The sequence below is a fragment of the Desmodus rotundus genome, chromosome 7 (genome assembly GCF_022682495.2).
Source record: "Desmodus rotundus isolate HL8 chromosome 7, HLdesRot8A.1, whole genome shotgun sequence".
NCBI classification, from domain to species: domain Eukaryota; kingdom Metazoa; phylum Chordata; class Mammalia; order Chiroptera; family Phyllostomidae; genus Desmodus; species Desmodus rotundus.
Window position 1 is genome coordinate 118,830,134 of NC_071393.1, and position 15,899 is coordinate 118,846,032.

General features: G+C 47.6%; 1 protein-coding gene across 1 annotated transcript in view; it reads left to right on the top strand.

Annotated features, from left to right (window-relative positions):
- Positions 1–15,899, top strand: part of NRXN3 (neurexin 3) — a 1,484,332-nt gene that overhangs the window by 66,169 nt on the left and 1,402,264 nt on the right. The window contains 1 exon segment of the mRNA XM_045201758.2: positions 19–1,436. Coding sequence (XP_045057693.2) covers positions 728–1,436 — 709 coding nt within the window. The 5' untranslated portion in view covers positions 19–727.

A 15,899-nucleotide genomic window follows, 5' to 3' on the forward strand; every position in this document is an offset into this window, starting at 1 on the left:
CTTCCTCCCCATCCCCAGTCTTCCCGCAGGTCTTTTTCTGGAACCCTGGGAAGCAGGTTATGGGCAGGACTGCCTCTGGCCCACACCATGAAGCCTGAGTCTGCTTCCGCTCTGGCCCGGGCCCTGCTCTGCGTGAGCACTCCGCTTCCAGCCGCCCTTCTCCCCGCAGCACCCTGCTGCTAGGGGGTTAGAACTTCAGGACTGGCCCTTGGCTTGTTTCTACCTTTCACCTGGCTCACCTCACTGCTCACTCCTCCTCCATCACGACACCCCGGACCCCAGCCCTCTCCCTGGCCTCCCTGGCTGGGGTGTTTCAGGGTCTGACAGGAGGAGTGAATTACTGAAGGCTTTCATCCACCGGGCACCTTCTCCTTGAATCAAGGCCTCCGGATCCACATGGATAGCTGAGATCTTTTCTTGGAGAAAGCCACTTGGTTGCTTATGCCAGGCCCTCACTGACCCACCTGACTTCCCTCCTCTTCTGCTGCCCTGTCTTTTCCTTCTGCCTCTTCTGTGAATTTCTTGCTTGTGTGCCCATCTGGGGCTGTCCTGTTCACTTTCCTCCTTCCTCACCCTCTCGATAGTTGTGCTTGCAACTTCTTCCTTTTGTGTGCTCTCTGTCCCCTGACCCATCTCCTCTGCCCCCTCCCTTCTCTGCAAAGAGGGATCATTCCCCGAGGGCTGTCCCCAGCTGTCTGATCCTCGGGGCTCGGTCCTGGTTGCCACGATGAGTTTCACCATGCACTCCGTGTTCTTCACCCTGAAGGCGAGCATGCTGCTGGGGTCCCTGTTGGGGCTCTGCCTGGGCCTTGAATTCATGGGCCTCCCCAACCAGTGGGCCCGCTACCTCCGCTGGGATGCCAGCACGCGCAGTGACCTGAGCTTCCAGTTCAAGACCAACGTCTCCACAGGGCTACTCCTCTACCTGGACGATGGTGGTGTCTGTGACTTCCTCTGCCTCTCCCTGGTGGACGGCCGCGTGCAGCTGCGCCTCAGCATGGACTGTGCCGAGACCGCTGTGCTGTCCAATAAACAGGTGAATGACAGCAGCTGGCACTTCCTCATGGTGAGCCGCGACCACCTGCGTACGCTGCTGGTGCTGGATGGTGAGGGTCAGTCTGGGGAGCTACAGCTCCAGCGGCCCTACATGGATGTGGTCAGTGACTTGTTCCTGGGCGGAGTCCCCGCAGACATACGACCTTCTGCCCTGACCCTAGAGGGAGTACAGGCCATGCCTGGATTCAAGGGATTAATCCTGGATCTCAAGTACGGCAACTCAGAGCCTCGGCTTCTGGGGAGCCAGGGTGTCCAGTTGGATGCTGAGGGACCATGCGGTGACCGTCCCTGTGAAAATGGTGGGATCTGCTTTCTCCTGGATGGCCATCCCACCTGTGACTGTTCTACCACCGGCTATGGTGGCAAGCTCTGCTCAGAAGGTAAGACCCTCTTCCCTATTCCTCTGTTCTTAGAACCCCCCAAGTGGGTTGGGTGAAGACCAAGAGCTCTGATAGAAACCAGCTGTATCTTTAATGTGCATCTTTAGCTGCATGTTAGATAATGGGGTCCTTTTCTGAAGGAACTAGTAAAAATCCTTTGCTTGTTATCAATGGAAAATCCATCAGATCTCAGCAGAAAGAGAATCCTGGCTACTCAATCATGGGCTTCTTACTCAAAGGGCTGGGTGGAGTGACTGCAGGATCTGTGCCTGGCCCAGCTTAGTCTTTCCATCACAGCACTGCGTAGCAGGATCTACACAAGGCAAGAAACCAGATAGAAATGGGCAAAGTGGTCATCTCTGTCCCTCCAGATCCCTTAAGAATTGTGCCCTTGGGGAGGGATGGGAAACTCCCCATTACTTCCTCCTTATCATCCCCAGCAGAAGGAATGCCTATGCAAAGAAGAACTAGAATGGAAGGAGTGGAGGTCCATGCTTGACCCCACTGTAAAGCCCTTCACTTGTTCCCACATCTGCTAGGAGGCCTATAGAAGGTGGAGGAGGCATCTGGGGATGGCCCAACTCCTTTGTTCCAGCACTAGGATTTTTCATATGGAGTTCTTCTTTCATTTCCTCTCCTCTCCATGTATGAGAATGGTACAGGAAAGCACAGAAGATGACAGAACCCTTGTTCAGCCAAGCCACTGAAGGAGCCAGCAATACTCAGCATAGCCTTGGAGAAGGTCCCAAGTTCAACAACAACTTCCCAGGTAGAGGGAGGAAGGGGTTTTTGCCCAAGGGTGTAGGCTGCTCTCACCTTATTCACGAAATTCTGACTGTTTGGGATTAGATCTGACAAGTGGCCCAGACTTTACCTAAAATCCAGATTCCTGGACTGCCGGACTCACTCAATGCCTAGATTTCAGTAGGAAGGACCACTGAAGAGACCAGGTATGTGAGAACTGGTCATGTGGGTATGTGTAGAGAGGTGGGATGAGGAAGAAGCAAAGAAGGTACATTTTCTCTTATCCTTTTTGAGTGAAGCCCGGGATTCTTCTAGACACATCTGCATTGCCATCTTGTGTTGGTGTTTTCATGGTGGCGGTGGGATGGTATAGAGCAGAATAGTGATTCTCAACCTTGGCTGCGCATTAGGATCACCCGGACGAGTTTAAAAACTCTCAGGCCATAGCACAGACCAATTTATCCAGAAGCTGGGGGAGGTAGGATCCAAGCCTCTGTATATGATTGAGGCTGCCCAGGTGATTCTATCGTGCAGCCAAGATTGAGAACCAACAGGTCAAAGGAGATCACGCAGGTGGGGCCCGCGTCTTAAATGTCTTAGCCCTGACACCTAGGACCTCCTCATTCAGGTGAGGCCCCACTGCCTTGAAATTTGTAATGAGAAATAATGTCTGCAGGTGTTCCTCAAACTTTCCCAGAACAGCTGAACCCCTCAAACTGGTTGTAGTTGGTAAGAACCTTAGTTACGAGTAGCCATTTAAAATTTTTTTAAATCAAAACTAAGTTCATTTCACAGGTGATACGTGCTGGAGACTAGGACAACCTTCCGGGTCTTGTTGGAGGCCTCGTGTAGGTCATGTGTGGGCGATCACAGGGGCGTCCCTGGGTCTCTGCTGCTTCTTTCCTCTACTGGGTTGGGCATCGCATCTTCCTTCCTTTGGTCGGGCTACAGGACAGGCAGATGCAAGACCTGCCTGTCATCCTTTTCTGGCTTCTGTTTTTTCTGCCACTGAACCCACTGGAAAAAGGGATGGGAAGGTGGGGCCAAACCAACCCCAACCCACAAAGCCACTTCGGGAATGTTGTTATCGAAGCGCTTCTCACAAGCAGGTGCCTTCTGGAGCTGACTGCTGTTCCAAAGCTTCTTGGCTTTGGAGAAAGTTCTGCCTGAAGACGCTGACATGATCACTTGTTTTTCATTCGCCCAAAGGATCTGTTCAGTTCTCAGAACGTGTATTGAAAGCTGGCATTCTTCCTTTCTAGGGACCAGGGTGTCTGCAAGTGTGTTGTTAACTTGCTGATTATCCCTGATTGCATTTTTTGTGTTTAAAAAGAACTCATTTCCTCTGGGCAGGTCTGGATCAGCACTTTTCTGCAGGAAGACTCTCTATACTGTATGTGTATACAATTTGTCTTCTCTTTTTTTTCTCTCTCTCTTTTTTTTTGTATGTGTGTGGTCTGCAGCAGAATTTCTCTGAAGCAGATTTAAGATACATTTTTAATAGCTAACTGCAATGTGTATATTTTAATAATACTTCTTTTTACAGGGTTCAGATCTTCTCGTGGCTATCGACTGATACTTCTATCTGTAGAAGGCAAGCACACAGCTTAGCTCATTGATTCTCTAAGCAAATAGAAAAAAATAAACGGTGTAGTAAGAGGAACACTTGGTTGGCTTGGAACAGAGCAGTGCCAAGGCTGAAGCGAGGGTAGCTATTGGGGAAATACCAGCATTTACTGTTGGTAACTTGGAGCCTGTTGATCCTGGCAATTGTCATCGTGTCTGATCAATCACAAAAATGCATCACAGGCTTTTAGAGAATACCTGTTCCCCCCCACATAGTTAATTTTTAGAGTAAACAGGAAAAACTCACCTGTAACATACTAAGGGGGGAAAAATCACAGCAGCTGCTAAGTGACAAGTAGATCTGCAGAAAACAAGATAAATAGCCAAACAAATGCCTGTCCATTTTCCTAAAGATAGCAGGTAGTGAGGAGATATCCATTCCCTCCCCTACCCCCTATCCTCCTTTAAATTGCACAGGTCACAAACTGAAACCGGGGGACTTATTCCCAGCAGTCAGTCCCGTGTACCAGACATCTGATTGTCCCAATTTGTAGGATGGGCCCTACCATTTGATTGCATGAGGGTTTGCATTTGGTGTGGAAGATTTGTTTTGTACTTCATGCTTCAGCAATGCAAGAGCAGAAAGAGCTGAGCGGGCTCTTGCAGCTTCAGATGGATGTGGCCAGGGCCTGTTGGAGGCGCTCTCTGTGGTCCATTAGCTCCTAGCATGCTGGCGGCGTTGATGTTTGCTTGGACTGTATGGCTTTCTACGCCTCGATGGCTCCCAAATGTCTCCATGCTGCACCTCAGGAAGAATGCACGGAGGGGCCCATCTCTCCTACGGGCTTTGGGCTATTTTCATCCCCTGTTGGGTGTCTGCCCTGGGTAAGACCCAGAGGACACCAGGGATAGTTGCTGTGGGAGAGCTGGGCCTAGGGGTAAGAGATCCTGGACACAAAGTCTTCTCTTTTGTGCAGGGAAAGGCTCTTAGCTCTGACTGCAGACTCAGCTCCACACGGCCTGCACGGGAAAGACTTCATTCTTCATTCCAAGACTCCCAGTGCAATTAATGGTCACATTGAACATTTTGGCACCATGGAGGGAGGAGCCATCCAGATTTTTACTTCTAGGTGTTATATTTATGAATAAAATGTTTTGGTGCTTAACTTTAGATTTGTTCATGTTGCCATTTAGACTTGACTTTTCAGTCATGTTTTTGGAGGGCAGAAGCCCAGATGATTCAAAATGATTCTGAAATTATATCTGTCTATATCTATATTAATATCTATACCTATATCTATATCTATCATCTGTATCTATATCTATGTCTATCTGCTTTGGAATTTCATTCAGCTATGGCACAGCAAATTCACCTGGTGTTTTTTTTTTAGCATGTTCTTGTTATGGGCAGCCTTGAGGCTCACCGGGCAACAAGGAGGTATCCTGAGCTCCCTTCAGAGGGCAGGTCCCTCATGCATCATTGAGAGTTTGTCATTACCTTGAAATGAGTTTAAACTTGATTGCTTATTTTTAATCCATTCTTAGTTATGAATGTGCATGTATTGAATTTCTTAACAATCTTATGGTCATGAAGAATTGATTCATATCCAAGGTGTGTAAATGGCAGTACTAGTCTCTCTGAAGAGTTCATTTTAACATGGTGTCAGACTGTCGCAGGTAGGGTGGGGCCAGGGAAAGATGGAGAAGGCCTTGCTGGTTGACCTCTAGTCCCAAATCCCATTATATGGGCCAGCCACCTATTCCTGCTGAAGTGGGCAGGTGCACAAACCACAAGCTGCTTGTCTTGAGTCTCAACTATAAAGTTTTCAGGTGTTGGGATCCTGCAGTGGGGTACAGTGGTAGGCGTTGGTGACAGGAGCCAGACCCTTATTACAATACAAACACCCTGTTGTGTGGTGCCCGCCAGTCTCCCATCCCCCATCTCTTCTACTGTCTGAGGCTGACATCCTACTCCAGTTGGTTTGCTTGATGCTCAGCACCACTGTGTGGCCTTGGTATGCCTTTGTGAAAGGTAATTTTAATCACTTTTCTTTTTATTGAGAATTTTGTGACTCTTCCCCCATTTCTCAAAGTCAGAACTAAGATGGAATGGTTTTCCAAGAGGAGGTGCTTACCTGAGCATTTACCAAGGGCCAAAGACATCAGATGCTGGAGTTGGGTACCAGTGATTGCCACAGCTGGATCCTCCTGTTCTGGGCACTTGTGTAGAAACACAATCATCTCCCCTCCCCCTTCCCAGTGCACAACCTACCAGAATTGTAATGGGCTTTGTTCCTAATCTGTGTCAGCCCTAAAAGGTCTGGGGGTGTGGGGGCTGGAGGGAGTTGTGAGTAGTCAGAGGGCAAAGGCTAACTCCTTTCAGCATCCTTCTCTCCAGGATGGAGCCCCTAGCACAGGAGCAAAGCCTTGAAACACACACAAAGGAGGACTGCTGCTTCTGAGACATGGTGCCCCGCCCACGTTCAGGCTAGGTGGGACCAGCCCAGCCAGCAGGGGCTGTCGCTAAACGGAGCCTGAATAGGGGTCTGATTGCTCTTTTTCCCTCCTCTCCTCCTGATTACCGAATGAAATTGCCTGGGTGTGCTGTATGCTAAATGGCAGAGCAGCCGCCTGCCACTTGCTCCAATAATCCCTCTTTTAACTGTTGAGGGAAGAGAGGGTTTTTTTTACCCCTTCCCCTCCAAATAGCATCTCTGCCTCCTTCAGAGAAATAAGACCCTTCTTCCTTGTTCCCTTCAGTGTGGTGAGAGCAGCCATCTTCCTCTGCAGAGCCTGCACAACAGCTGCAAGCTGCAGAGGGGGTGGGCCTGGGGTGATGCTTCAGCCCAGATTCAGCACGGTTGAGGGTCAGCATGCATTTTGCCAGGGGCCTTGAGTGGCATGTGAACTTGCATTTGCATTTGGTAATGAGACACCACAGGCCCAGTGCTGGGGGCTAATTATCTTCAAGTCCCCTATCTCCCCTTGCAGGCTGCCCTGGAAAGATGGCTTCCCATTCCTGGGGCAGCTGCCCATCAGCTGGGTCCCCTCTTCCCTTCACAGGACAGAAGAGGTGGGGGGTAGGCTGTGCTTGGGGGATGGGACTAACATACCTGACCCCTATGAGTCCTATTGACCTGCAGTCACTGGCCCTACAGCACGTGTCCAGAGCAGTGAAGCCCCAGACATGGATCTAGAGTGAGAGAGGCTCTGGACAGGCCTCTGAAGGTCAGGTACCTTCCCTGGACAAAAATAGTAGTGATATTATTACTACTATTACTATTATTAAATACGATCATATGCCTGACATCCTGAGTGCTTTATATGAGTCATCTCATCTAACCCTCACAGCAATCCTCTGTTGTTGATATCATTATCTAGCCCCATTTTATAGATGAGGAAACTTAGAAGCAGAGAAATTTGGGACTTGAACCAAGTTTAGTGTAGTGGTTAAGAGCATGGCTTCTGGAGTGAAAAAGATTTGAATGTAAATCTGGGCTTGTCCACTTATAAGTCATATGTCTTTGGAGAAGGTTTTGGAAGCTTCAGTATCCTCGTCAATAATAATAATAATAATAATAATAAATAATAATAATAATGGCAGCTAACAATCATAGAGCACTCACTCTATGCCTGCACTCTCTAAATTGCTTTGCTTATATTAGCTCTTGTAACCTTCACAACAACTCCTGACATACTTTATTGTTATTCACACTTGGTAGGTAAGGAAGCCGAGGATCAAGATGTTAAGTGACTTATCCAAGATCACACAGCTAATATGAGGCAGAGCTGGGGAGTGTGGCTTCAGAGCCCACACCTAACTACTGTGCCATCCTGCCTCACAGCAAAGCAGGGATAATAAGAAACCATACCTTATGGAGCTGTTGAGAGCATGAAATGAGACAAAACCTATAAAGGTATAAGCATAGACTCCGGGCAAGAACAAGTGCTGACTCTGGGCTCTTCTGACTCTGGGCTATTGGTTTCCTGATGCACATAAGCAGAAACTGTGTATCAAGTTGGTTTCGCAGGTTTGAAGCTTTTCTTTGAGTTCCCCCCACCTCTGCCATTTTCCTTCACCCCAGTTTGAGAGGTGGCAGAGGTAAAAGGCGGGGGAGTTCAGAAGGGTATAGAATCCAATTTCATGGCCATTTGCCTCTGCGTAAGAGTGTGGGGTCACTGGGCATAGGTTGTGCCTATTGGACTGTGTGCCGAGCTCTTTGCCTGCAAACGTGGTGTTCTGGCCCCCACAGCAACCCGATGGGGCAGATGTGGCAGGTTGGCAGGCCTTACCATCCCACTGAAAAGGTGAGCAGACCAGACCCGAGGTGCCTTTGAGCCTGTAGTGAGTGTGAGGGCAGGTGTCTCTGGGACCTGAGAGCCCAGATCCCCACCATGGCGTTTTCGTTTTGCTCCTCGGCTCCCTCCTCAATTAACACAAATGGCCTGTGTCTCCATGGTGAAATGGAGCATTGCCTTTCTGGATGCCAACGATAAGCAAAATGTCAAACTCCTGGTGTAGGAGGTTATCAGTAGACCAGTCCCCGGGGACTTGCTCGTCCCAGTCAGAGGAGAAAGAAAGAATATGAGAGCAGGAGAGAGAATAAAATGAATGATTCGCAGCATTCAATTCTCACCCTCAAGACCCTGGTTTGAAATCAAGTGACTGGGATTGGACCAGCGGGTCCTGCGGCAGTTGGAGCAAACTACATGATGCTGGAGCATCACTGGATGGTGTGACCTCTGCAGACTCACCTTCAGTTTCCCAGGTACCAGGGAGCACAGAGCACCCCACACAGGGTTGGCCGTAAAAGACAGAGCTCCTGGATGACTCGGCCAGACTCCTTCTGGCTCTCCTGCTGCCTTCTGATTCTCTCCACAGATAACAAATCCCAACTCCCTTTCTCTGCTTATTCTTCTCTTTTCCACTGTGTGTGTGGGAGGGGGCATTATTACAGAGGCGGATTTCCCATGCAACTAAAGTTGTTACATATCCTCACTCACCTGGGCCCCTTCCAAGGCCCTCACCTCATTTTGTATTTATAATTCTTTTCTTAAGGAGTCCTCAGTATCATATGTTCCTGGCCCCAGCTCTGTACATCCGCCTCTGTCAAGAAGATGTGTTGCTGTCCGGTGACAACGATGTGGCTCTGGGTGTGTGTGTGATTCCCTGATGACCTGCGACCCTTCATCACAGACGACTTTTCCTTCACTTCATCACCAACAGGGCAGGATCAGCCATGGGGAGGGGATGAGGCCGTGTAGGAATATGGTTTGGGGAGGCGTTGGGGGAGGAGGAGACATCTGGGAGATCCATTGGTAAAGAGAGGAGGTGTTTGGAAATGTTTGCCATAGATTTGGAGGAACGAGCTGGTGTTTAAACAGAGGGAACACCCCGTCGCCCTCCTGAGATTTCCCCAGGTGAAGCTGGGATGTTTGGTTTGCCGCGGCCGGTGGGGGGGCTGTGTTACAGGTGACAGGCTGTGGCTGACGGAGGAGAGTCAGGCAGCGTGCTCTGCAGGCCTGTCTCCGTGATCTATTTGGGAACTGACAGTGCCAGTGGGTTGTCATTACGGCTGTTGTTCTCCAGAAATTGATGTCTTTGGATGACCTATTTAAAAGCAATACAGGGCTCCCTTTAAATGTATCATTCTCTATATCTGCTCTCAGACCTCTGACGATGTCCACCATGTTCCTAAATAATGGATTTTCCAAAGTTAAAAAAAAATTTTTTTAAGCCAAGAACCAGTACCAGCAGCTTTTAGAAACAAATTGATCTCATAGTCATCCAGTGAAACCACCAGCGCCACTCTGATAAAACTGACTTTGCATGTGGTCCTTGAGACTGTGAATGCTTTCAGCTGATTCTGAGGTGGGGTGGGGTGGGGGGCGCTGTATTCTGGAAGGGTACTCGAGGGCCTGAAGATGTGGAGATGAAAGAAAGGCAGTCTCATGAGCCATAGGCAACTTGAAGCTCCTGGCTTAAGCTGTGAAATGCATTTAGGATCCTTTTGGTTTTACTGAGGCTTTTATTTAAGTACGGTTTCTTTATAGCTGAGAAAATGACTCTGGGGAGGTTTGCCTTCAAGTTTCTCCACGAAACTATTCATCCGATCCTCTTGCCTGCCGATTTGGCTCTCCTGAAGCGGTCCTGTTTGCCTGTGTGAAGTCCTCAGAGCACAGAGCCTGGCAGCCCAGTGGTTGTTGGCGCCCTGGGGCTGGTGCCTCCACTAGGGCAGGCAGTGCTTTCCAGGCAGCTCCATAACCTCTTCTCCAGGGGTGGTCACAGTGCGCGGCCTGTAGCCCCTGGGGAACAAAGACACTGTAGTGTGAGAGTACAGCTTACTGACTTAATAAGTTGCTTTCAAATAAAAACAAGTGCCATGGTTGGGTTGGTCATTTGTTGGAGCATCATTCTGTGCACCAAAAGTTTGCAGATTCGATTCCCTGTCACGATATATACCTAGGTTGCGGGTTCAATACCCTGTTGGGGCACATACAGGAGCAACCAGTCAATGTTTCTCTCTCTCTTTTCCTCTCTGTCTGAAATCAATAAACATATCCTCTACTGAGAATTAAAACAAACAAACAAACAAAACAACCCCCCACACAAAGAGGAATGGCTGAAATCACTTACCTGCGATTCAAACCGTGGAAGAGGACTGGCAAAACTGGGAAGTCATCAGACACTCATGGTCCCATTCTTCCTCATCATTCTCTCAGGCTTCTTTCCCTTCCAGGAGAGGTCCTGTCTCTTGCAGGGCCCTGGGAATGGGGAAGGGTGGGCTCCAAGGGTGTTAAGCCTCTTACCCATGGAATTCTTAAAAGATGGGTCACTCTACAGTGTATTTGCCTGATCTGGGTCAGGAAAGACAGGGCTGGGGTCAGGCTGAGGCGATGTTCTGTGAGTCCCTCTTAGTCTTCTCCTGGTGTATGGATGAAGTACACAGGGATCCCACAGCCTGTGTAGAAGACGGTATGGTATTTATATGGCCTCCTGGTCCTGGCTTTGCCCTGTGTAGTGCATTGGAAACCAGGGCACATGGTAGAGCTTCATGGAATAAATTTGGAAGGGATTTTAGGGGTCATTGGGATGAACTACTCATTTCCCATCCTCTTTTCCACTGTACATTTGTTCCACCCCTTCCCCTCCGCCACCTCCAGTCAACTGCAGGGATGGGGTCTCAGTGCTTTTCAAGGCAGACTAATGCATCTCTGATCACTGCTATCAGGAAGCCAGCTCCTCCTGCATCAGGCCAAAGTCAGCTTCCCAGCCACTTTCACACTGGTCCTCATTCTAATAAAAGCAATCCAACTTTTGCAATGGGCCTTGTGGGTGAGGGGTGGGCCATAACATTTCTGGATGATGCTTTGCAGGAAATAACCCTGTGTCAAGGTAAAATTCATAAGGGATTCTCTAATATGGCACTAGCAGTGCACACACCACTGAGTTATTTAGAATTAACTGCTTGTGATTAATCTTAAACAATGGGGGAGGCACTGGTGTGGGAAGAGAGTCTGATGTAAGCAGGTGATTCATGCTCCAGTCATTCTGTTCCTGGGGAGCTTGCACTCTGAAAGATTCATGTCAGCCCATCTCTGGCTTTATTATCTGTGCCTCATTTCATCCCCTAAGATGTCCCATCATCCTCCATACACAGCTAGCTTTCAGCATCTCTGAATTTCCAAGGAGCCCCCTGGAAATCTCTAATGGCTCAGCAATAAGATGAGAAGTTCTAAAATGCCATGGAACAGAGGAAAATGAAATTGGATTGGACTTGCTGGGCAAGTCCATCCTGGTAGCCAGAGTCAGACACCCCAAAAGATACCAAGATTTTGCTAAAAAGCCTAACAGGATGTTTAAAATAAAAGATAAGGGCCTGAGATGGAGCAGTATTGGGTAGCAGCTCTTAGAAACTGGCCTTCGAATCATGTGCCCTATCTGAGAATGCTTCCTATGCTGCCAGGTTGCCCTGGGTGTCCCATGTGGTTGGCACTGGTGGGCAGAAGTCTCCTAGGGAGAGGGATTAGGTGAGGTTGGAAGATGTCATTCCCACATTGGCATAGACTGGAATTCCCTCCTACACCCCAAAGGGGATGAGGCTAGTCTTGGCTCTCAGCCATCTCCCCACTGACAGTCACCTTGCTGACACTGCAGCTAAGAGAGGTGACCCATCTTATAATGTTGTGGTTTAAAATAGTTGACTTTTAAGAGCAAAGCCCACAGACATAATTTTGAATCCAAGCATTGAAATTACCCAGAGTCACTAGCTGCCACTCTGAGGTCCCATTGTCCAGCCAGGCTCCATGGACTCCAAGCATGTGCTGGGATTTGGGTCTGACTGTCTCACAGTCAAGTGGTAATGGCCACGTGCGAAGAAGATGGTTGAGTTTTAGTTGCTGGAGAAACTTTGCTGTTTGCTTTTCCTGATGTTGAGTTTTCAGCCTTGTGTTAATGCAGATGGCGGCTTTTTTCCCCCCTAGTAGAATATATAACCAGTGGTTACATTTTAATGTGTCTCTTGGCTCCCTTTGGCTTTCACATCCTTCATACAAGTTGCAGTAGCTCAGCTGGGTTTCCTAATTCCTGTTGTAGAAACATACATGAAGAGGTACTCTCTTTGAGAACTATAAGATGGGAAATCAAGGTGGAACTCTGTTCCCCTTTGTTAGTTACTGGACACACATGCTTGGGTGGTAAATGCCACATCTCTGGTACATGACAAAAAGCAGGTGCTCAATAAACGTTTGTTGTCTTAATAAAACACATTGTGTGTGTGTGCACATGTGAGTGTGCATTCATATTTTGCATGCACATCTGTGTTCATGTATGTGTATATGTGCTCACTCATGAGTGATGGATGGATGTGGGGCCCCAGGAATGAGAGCTCAGTGATGGCTGTTAATGATTTAATTGGTGAGGTTACATATGACTTGGGCCAGAGTAGCATGGGCCACCATTGGAAATGCTTTTTCTTTTTCAATGGGAAACGTGGTGTGTTTACTGGGGGGACGTTTTCGTTGAATCTGTGTCAAGCACATACACAGTCCACTTGGTTTGATCTACTTGAGATGGACCAGAAAGACAGTTTTTGTTGTTGTTTACAAACCAATGGTTTCCTGTAACAATTATAGGCAGCAGCCAGCCTGGGACCATGTAAATGCGTGTGCAATGGCTGTTTGAGACAGGCACATTGTTGTCACTGGAGATGGAGAGGCCACATTAGCTCCTGTGGATTCCCTGGAGAAGACAAGGCTCCCTGGGGACAGGATAATTGTCCTCAGATAGCGGAAGAGCTGCCACATAGAGGAGGGAGTGGATACAGGGCAGGAGACTTGAAGGGATCAGAGCTATGAAGGAAGACTTGATACACAGAGCTGTTGGACCATGAAATACATAACTTTACCAAGCCCAGCCATAGGGAGGGGTACAGCAGGTGCTGAAGTGACACCTGTCAGGAGTGTGTGCTTGTATATATGTGCCTTCAAATCCAGGACTCCATGGATCTGGGGCTCTCAGCAGCCATATCCACCCTACATTTGATCATATACATCCTCAGCCTTTCAGGGGTGGGAAGATTACTCTAGATCAGTGGCCTTGAAAAGGGGCCACATGTAAGACCATTTTGGGGGAATTTGGTAAGGAAACAACAAAATGTATGGTTAACATAGATGTAAATTATTTACAAATAAATATTCATCTATTGGAAGAACATAGTAAAATTATTTTTTTTCTAATGGGGAGTTTGGTCAGAAAGGTCTGGAGGCCACTTGAGTGGATATTTCTCTCTCTTTAATCGGTTACAGTTACTCTTGGCTTCCTGTAGAGGTCCCTCACCTCTGGGGCTTGCAGCTTGCAGGTGGAGGCTGATGCCAAGACTGCTCCTGGTGCCCATGATGTGTGTTGGCTCTTCTACTCTATCTTCAGCCCTGTGTGTGGTGTGGCGATCGACCTGGCCAGGTGATTTTGAAGAGCCCCATGTGAAGATACTGCAGTCACACCCACCTCCTTCCAAGACCTCAGTGTTTGAAATTACTTATACAAATGGTCCCTGACTTATGATGGTTCTATTTATGATTTTTTGGACTTTACAATGGTGCAAAAGTGATAGCATTCAGTAAAAACCATTCTTGAATCTGGAGTTTTGGTCTTTTCCCGGGCTAGTGATATGAGGTACGATTCTCTCGTGATGCTGGGCGTTGGCAGTGAGCCGCGGCCCCAGTCACCCCCACAATCACAACGGTAAATGACCAATACTCTCAGGGGTGTCCAACCTTTTGGCCTCTCGGGGCCACACTGGAAAAAGAAGAGTTGTCATGGGCTACACATTAAATACACAAAAACTAATAAAAACTGATGAGCAAAAAAAAAAAAGTGTTTAAGTAAACTTATGATTTTGTGTTGGGCTGTATTCATAGCCATCCTGGGCCTCATGCGGCCTGCAGCTTGGACACTCCTGCCAGAGTGTTCATTGTGTTGGATGATTTTGCCCAAGTCCAGGCTAATGGAAGTATTCTGCACATGTTGAAAGAAGCCTGGGCTAAGCTACAATATTTGGTAGGTTAGGTGTATTCAGTGCATGTTCAACTTATGGTATTTTCAACTTAGGATGGATTTATTTGGACTACTATTTCAGAGCTTTCAGCATAGAAGTCATGGTATTTACTAGGGCAACTTTAGAATATGTAAGGGACCAAAGTCTTTGAAGTATCTGGAAGCATTAACAAAGCATTCAGTGATGTATAATCATCTATTTGTTGGAATAGGCCACCTGTTTACTGGAATAAGTTCATTCTAATATTCATGGAGCAAGTGCCTCTTATGTACCAGTGTGGTCCTTTACAATGAACAGTTTATAGTCTAGTTGAGAAGCCTAGTATATAGTCTAGTTGGTCAGGCAAACAGGTATAAAACACATTGGAGCTGCTCATATACTAGGTAGAATGTTTGTAGAGTAGCTCAAAAGGGAGCATTCCACTCTGCTTGGGGTGGGAGCCGGGTTGGAGGAAGTCTCACAGTGGAAACTCTTGGATGGGACTGGGAAGCTGTATTTAGTAGCCCAGGAGGAAGGGGCATTCAAGGCAGGCCTATGAATGAGCAAGATGCTGTTCCCCATTGTTTGCAGTGGTTATGTGGCCTGTTTGAAGGACTGAGGCCCATGGAAAATAATAAAATAAGAAGTTTGGCAGGTGAATCTTAGATACTATGTAAGGATTTTGGACATTATTTATTTCTGCAGTTGGGAGTGGTCAGAAGTTTTTTGGTTGGGTAGTGGCAGTCGGATTGGAATTTTAGAAAGAGGACTCTAGGGGCATTTTGCACAGTGGATTGGCTGGCGACTAGGGAGGCAAGAAGGGGCTGTGGCATGGTTCTGGTTAGAGAGAAGAGCCTATACTAGGCAAGGGGGATAGTGATGGAAGAAGTGGCCGACTACAGAGATGTTAGGGAGAGAACCTTAATAATTGGAAAGGCAGTGACTTTGTGTTTTTACAAGCAAAAAGCTGTGCACAAGCTGTGCAAACTTGGGCAAAGGACTTAACTTTTCTGTGTTTCAATAGTGCCATCTGTGAAATGGGGACAATAATGCCCACCATTTAGGATTGCTATGAGGTTTACATGAACCAGTGCACATAGAATGGTTAGAACAACACTTGGCACTTAGTAAGCATTCAGAAGATATTAGCTGTTTTTAAAAATTATTACTGATTACCAATTATTATTGAAAAGGGGGAGGAGGAGCTTTGATAACATGCTCTTCTGGTTGGAGATATAACTAGGATAGGAAGGTCAGTGGGAGGAGCATATTTGGGGTGAAGGTGGAAGAAAGGTAATAATATGTTTTGGTTTGTCTCCATACCGACTTCTCTTCAGAACCTGTGGAACACCTGCAGGGAGATGGGCAGAGGCAGGTAGGAGCAATGGCTGTTTTAGGGGTGAGGGAAGTTTTGCACACGGATGAGGTCGTCCAGGCAAGGAGTACAATTGAAAGGTGAATAAGGCTAACCTTGAAACCTTTGGGAATCTTAGTATTTGGTATAGTAGAGGAAAAGGAATTCATGAGAGAGATTAGAGCAGATGACCTGAGATGTAGAAGGGAACTAGAAACCAAAGAAAGTTCCTTAAAATTCTTCACTGGTAAAACAATGACACAG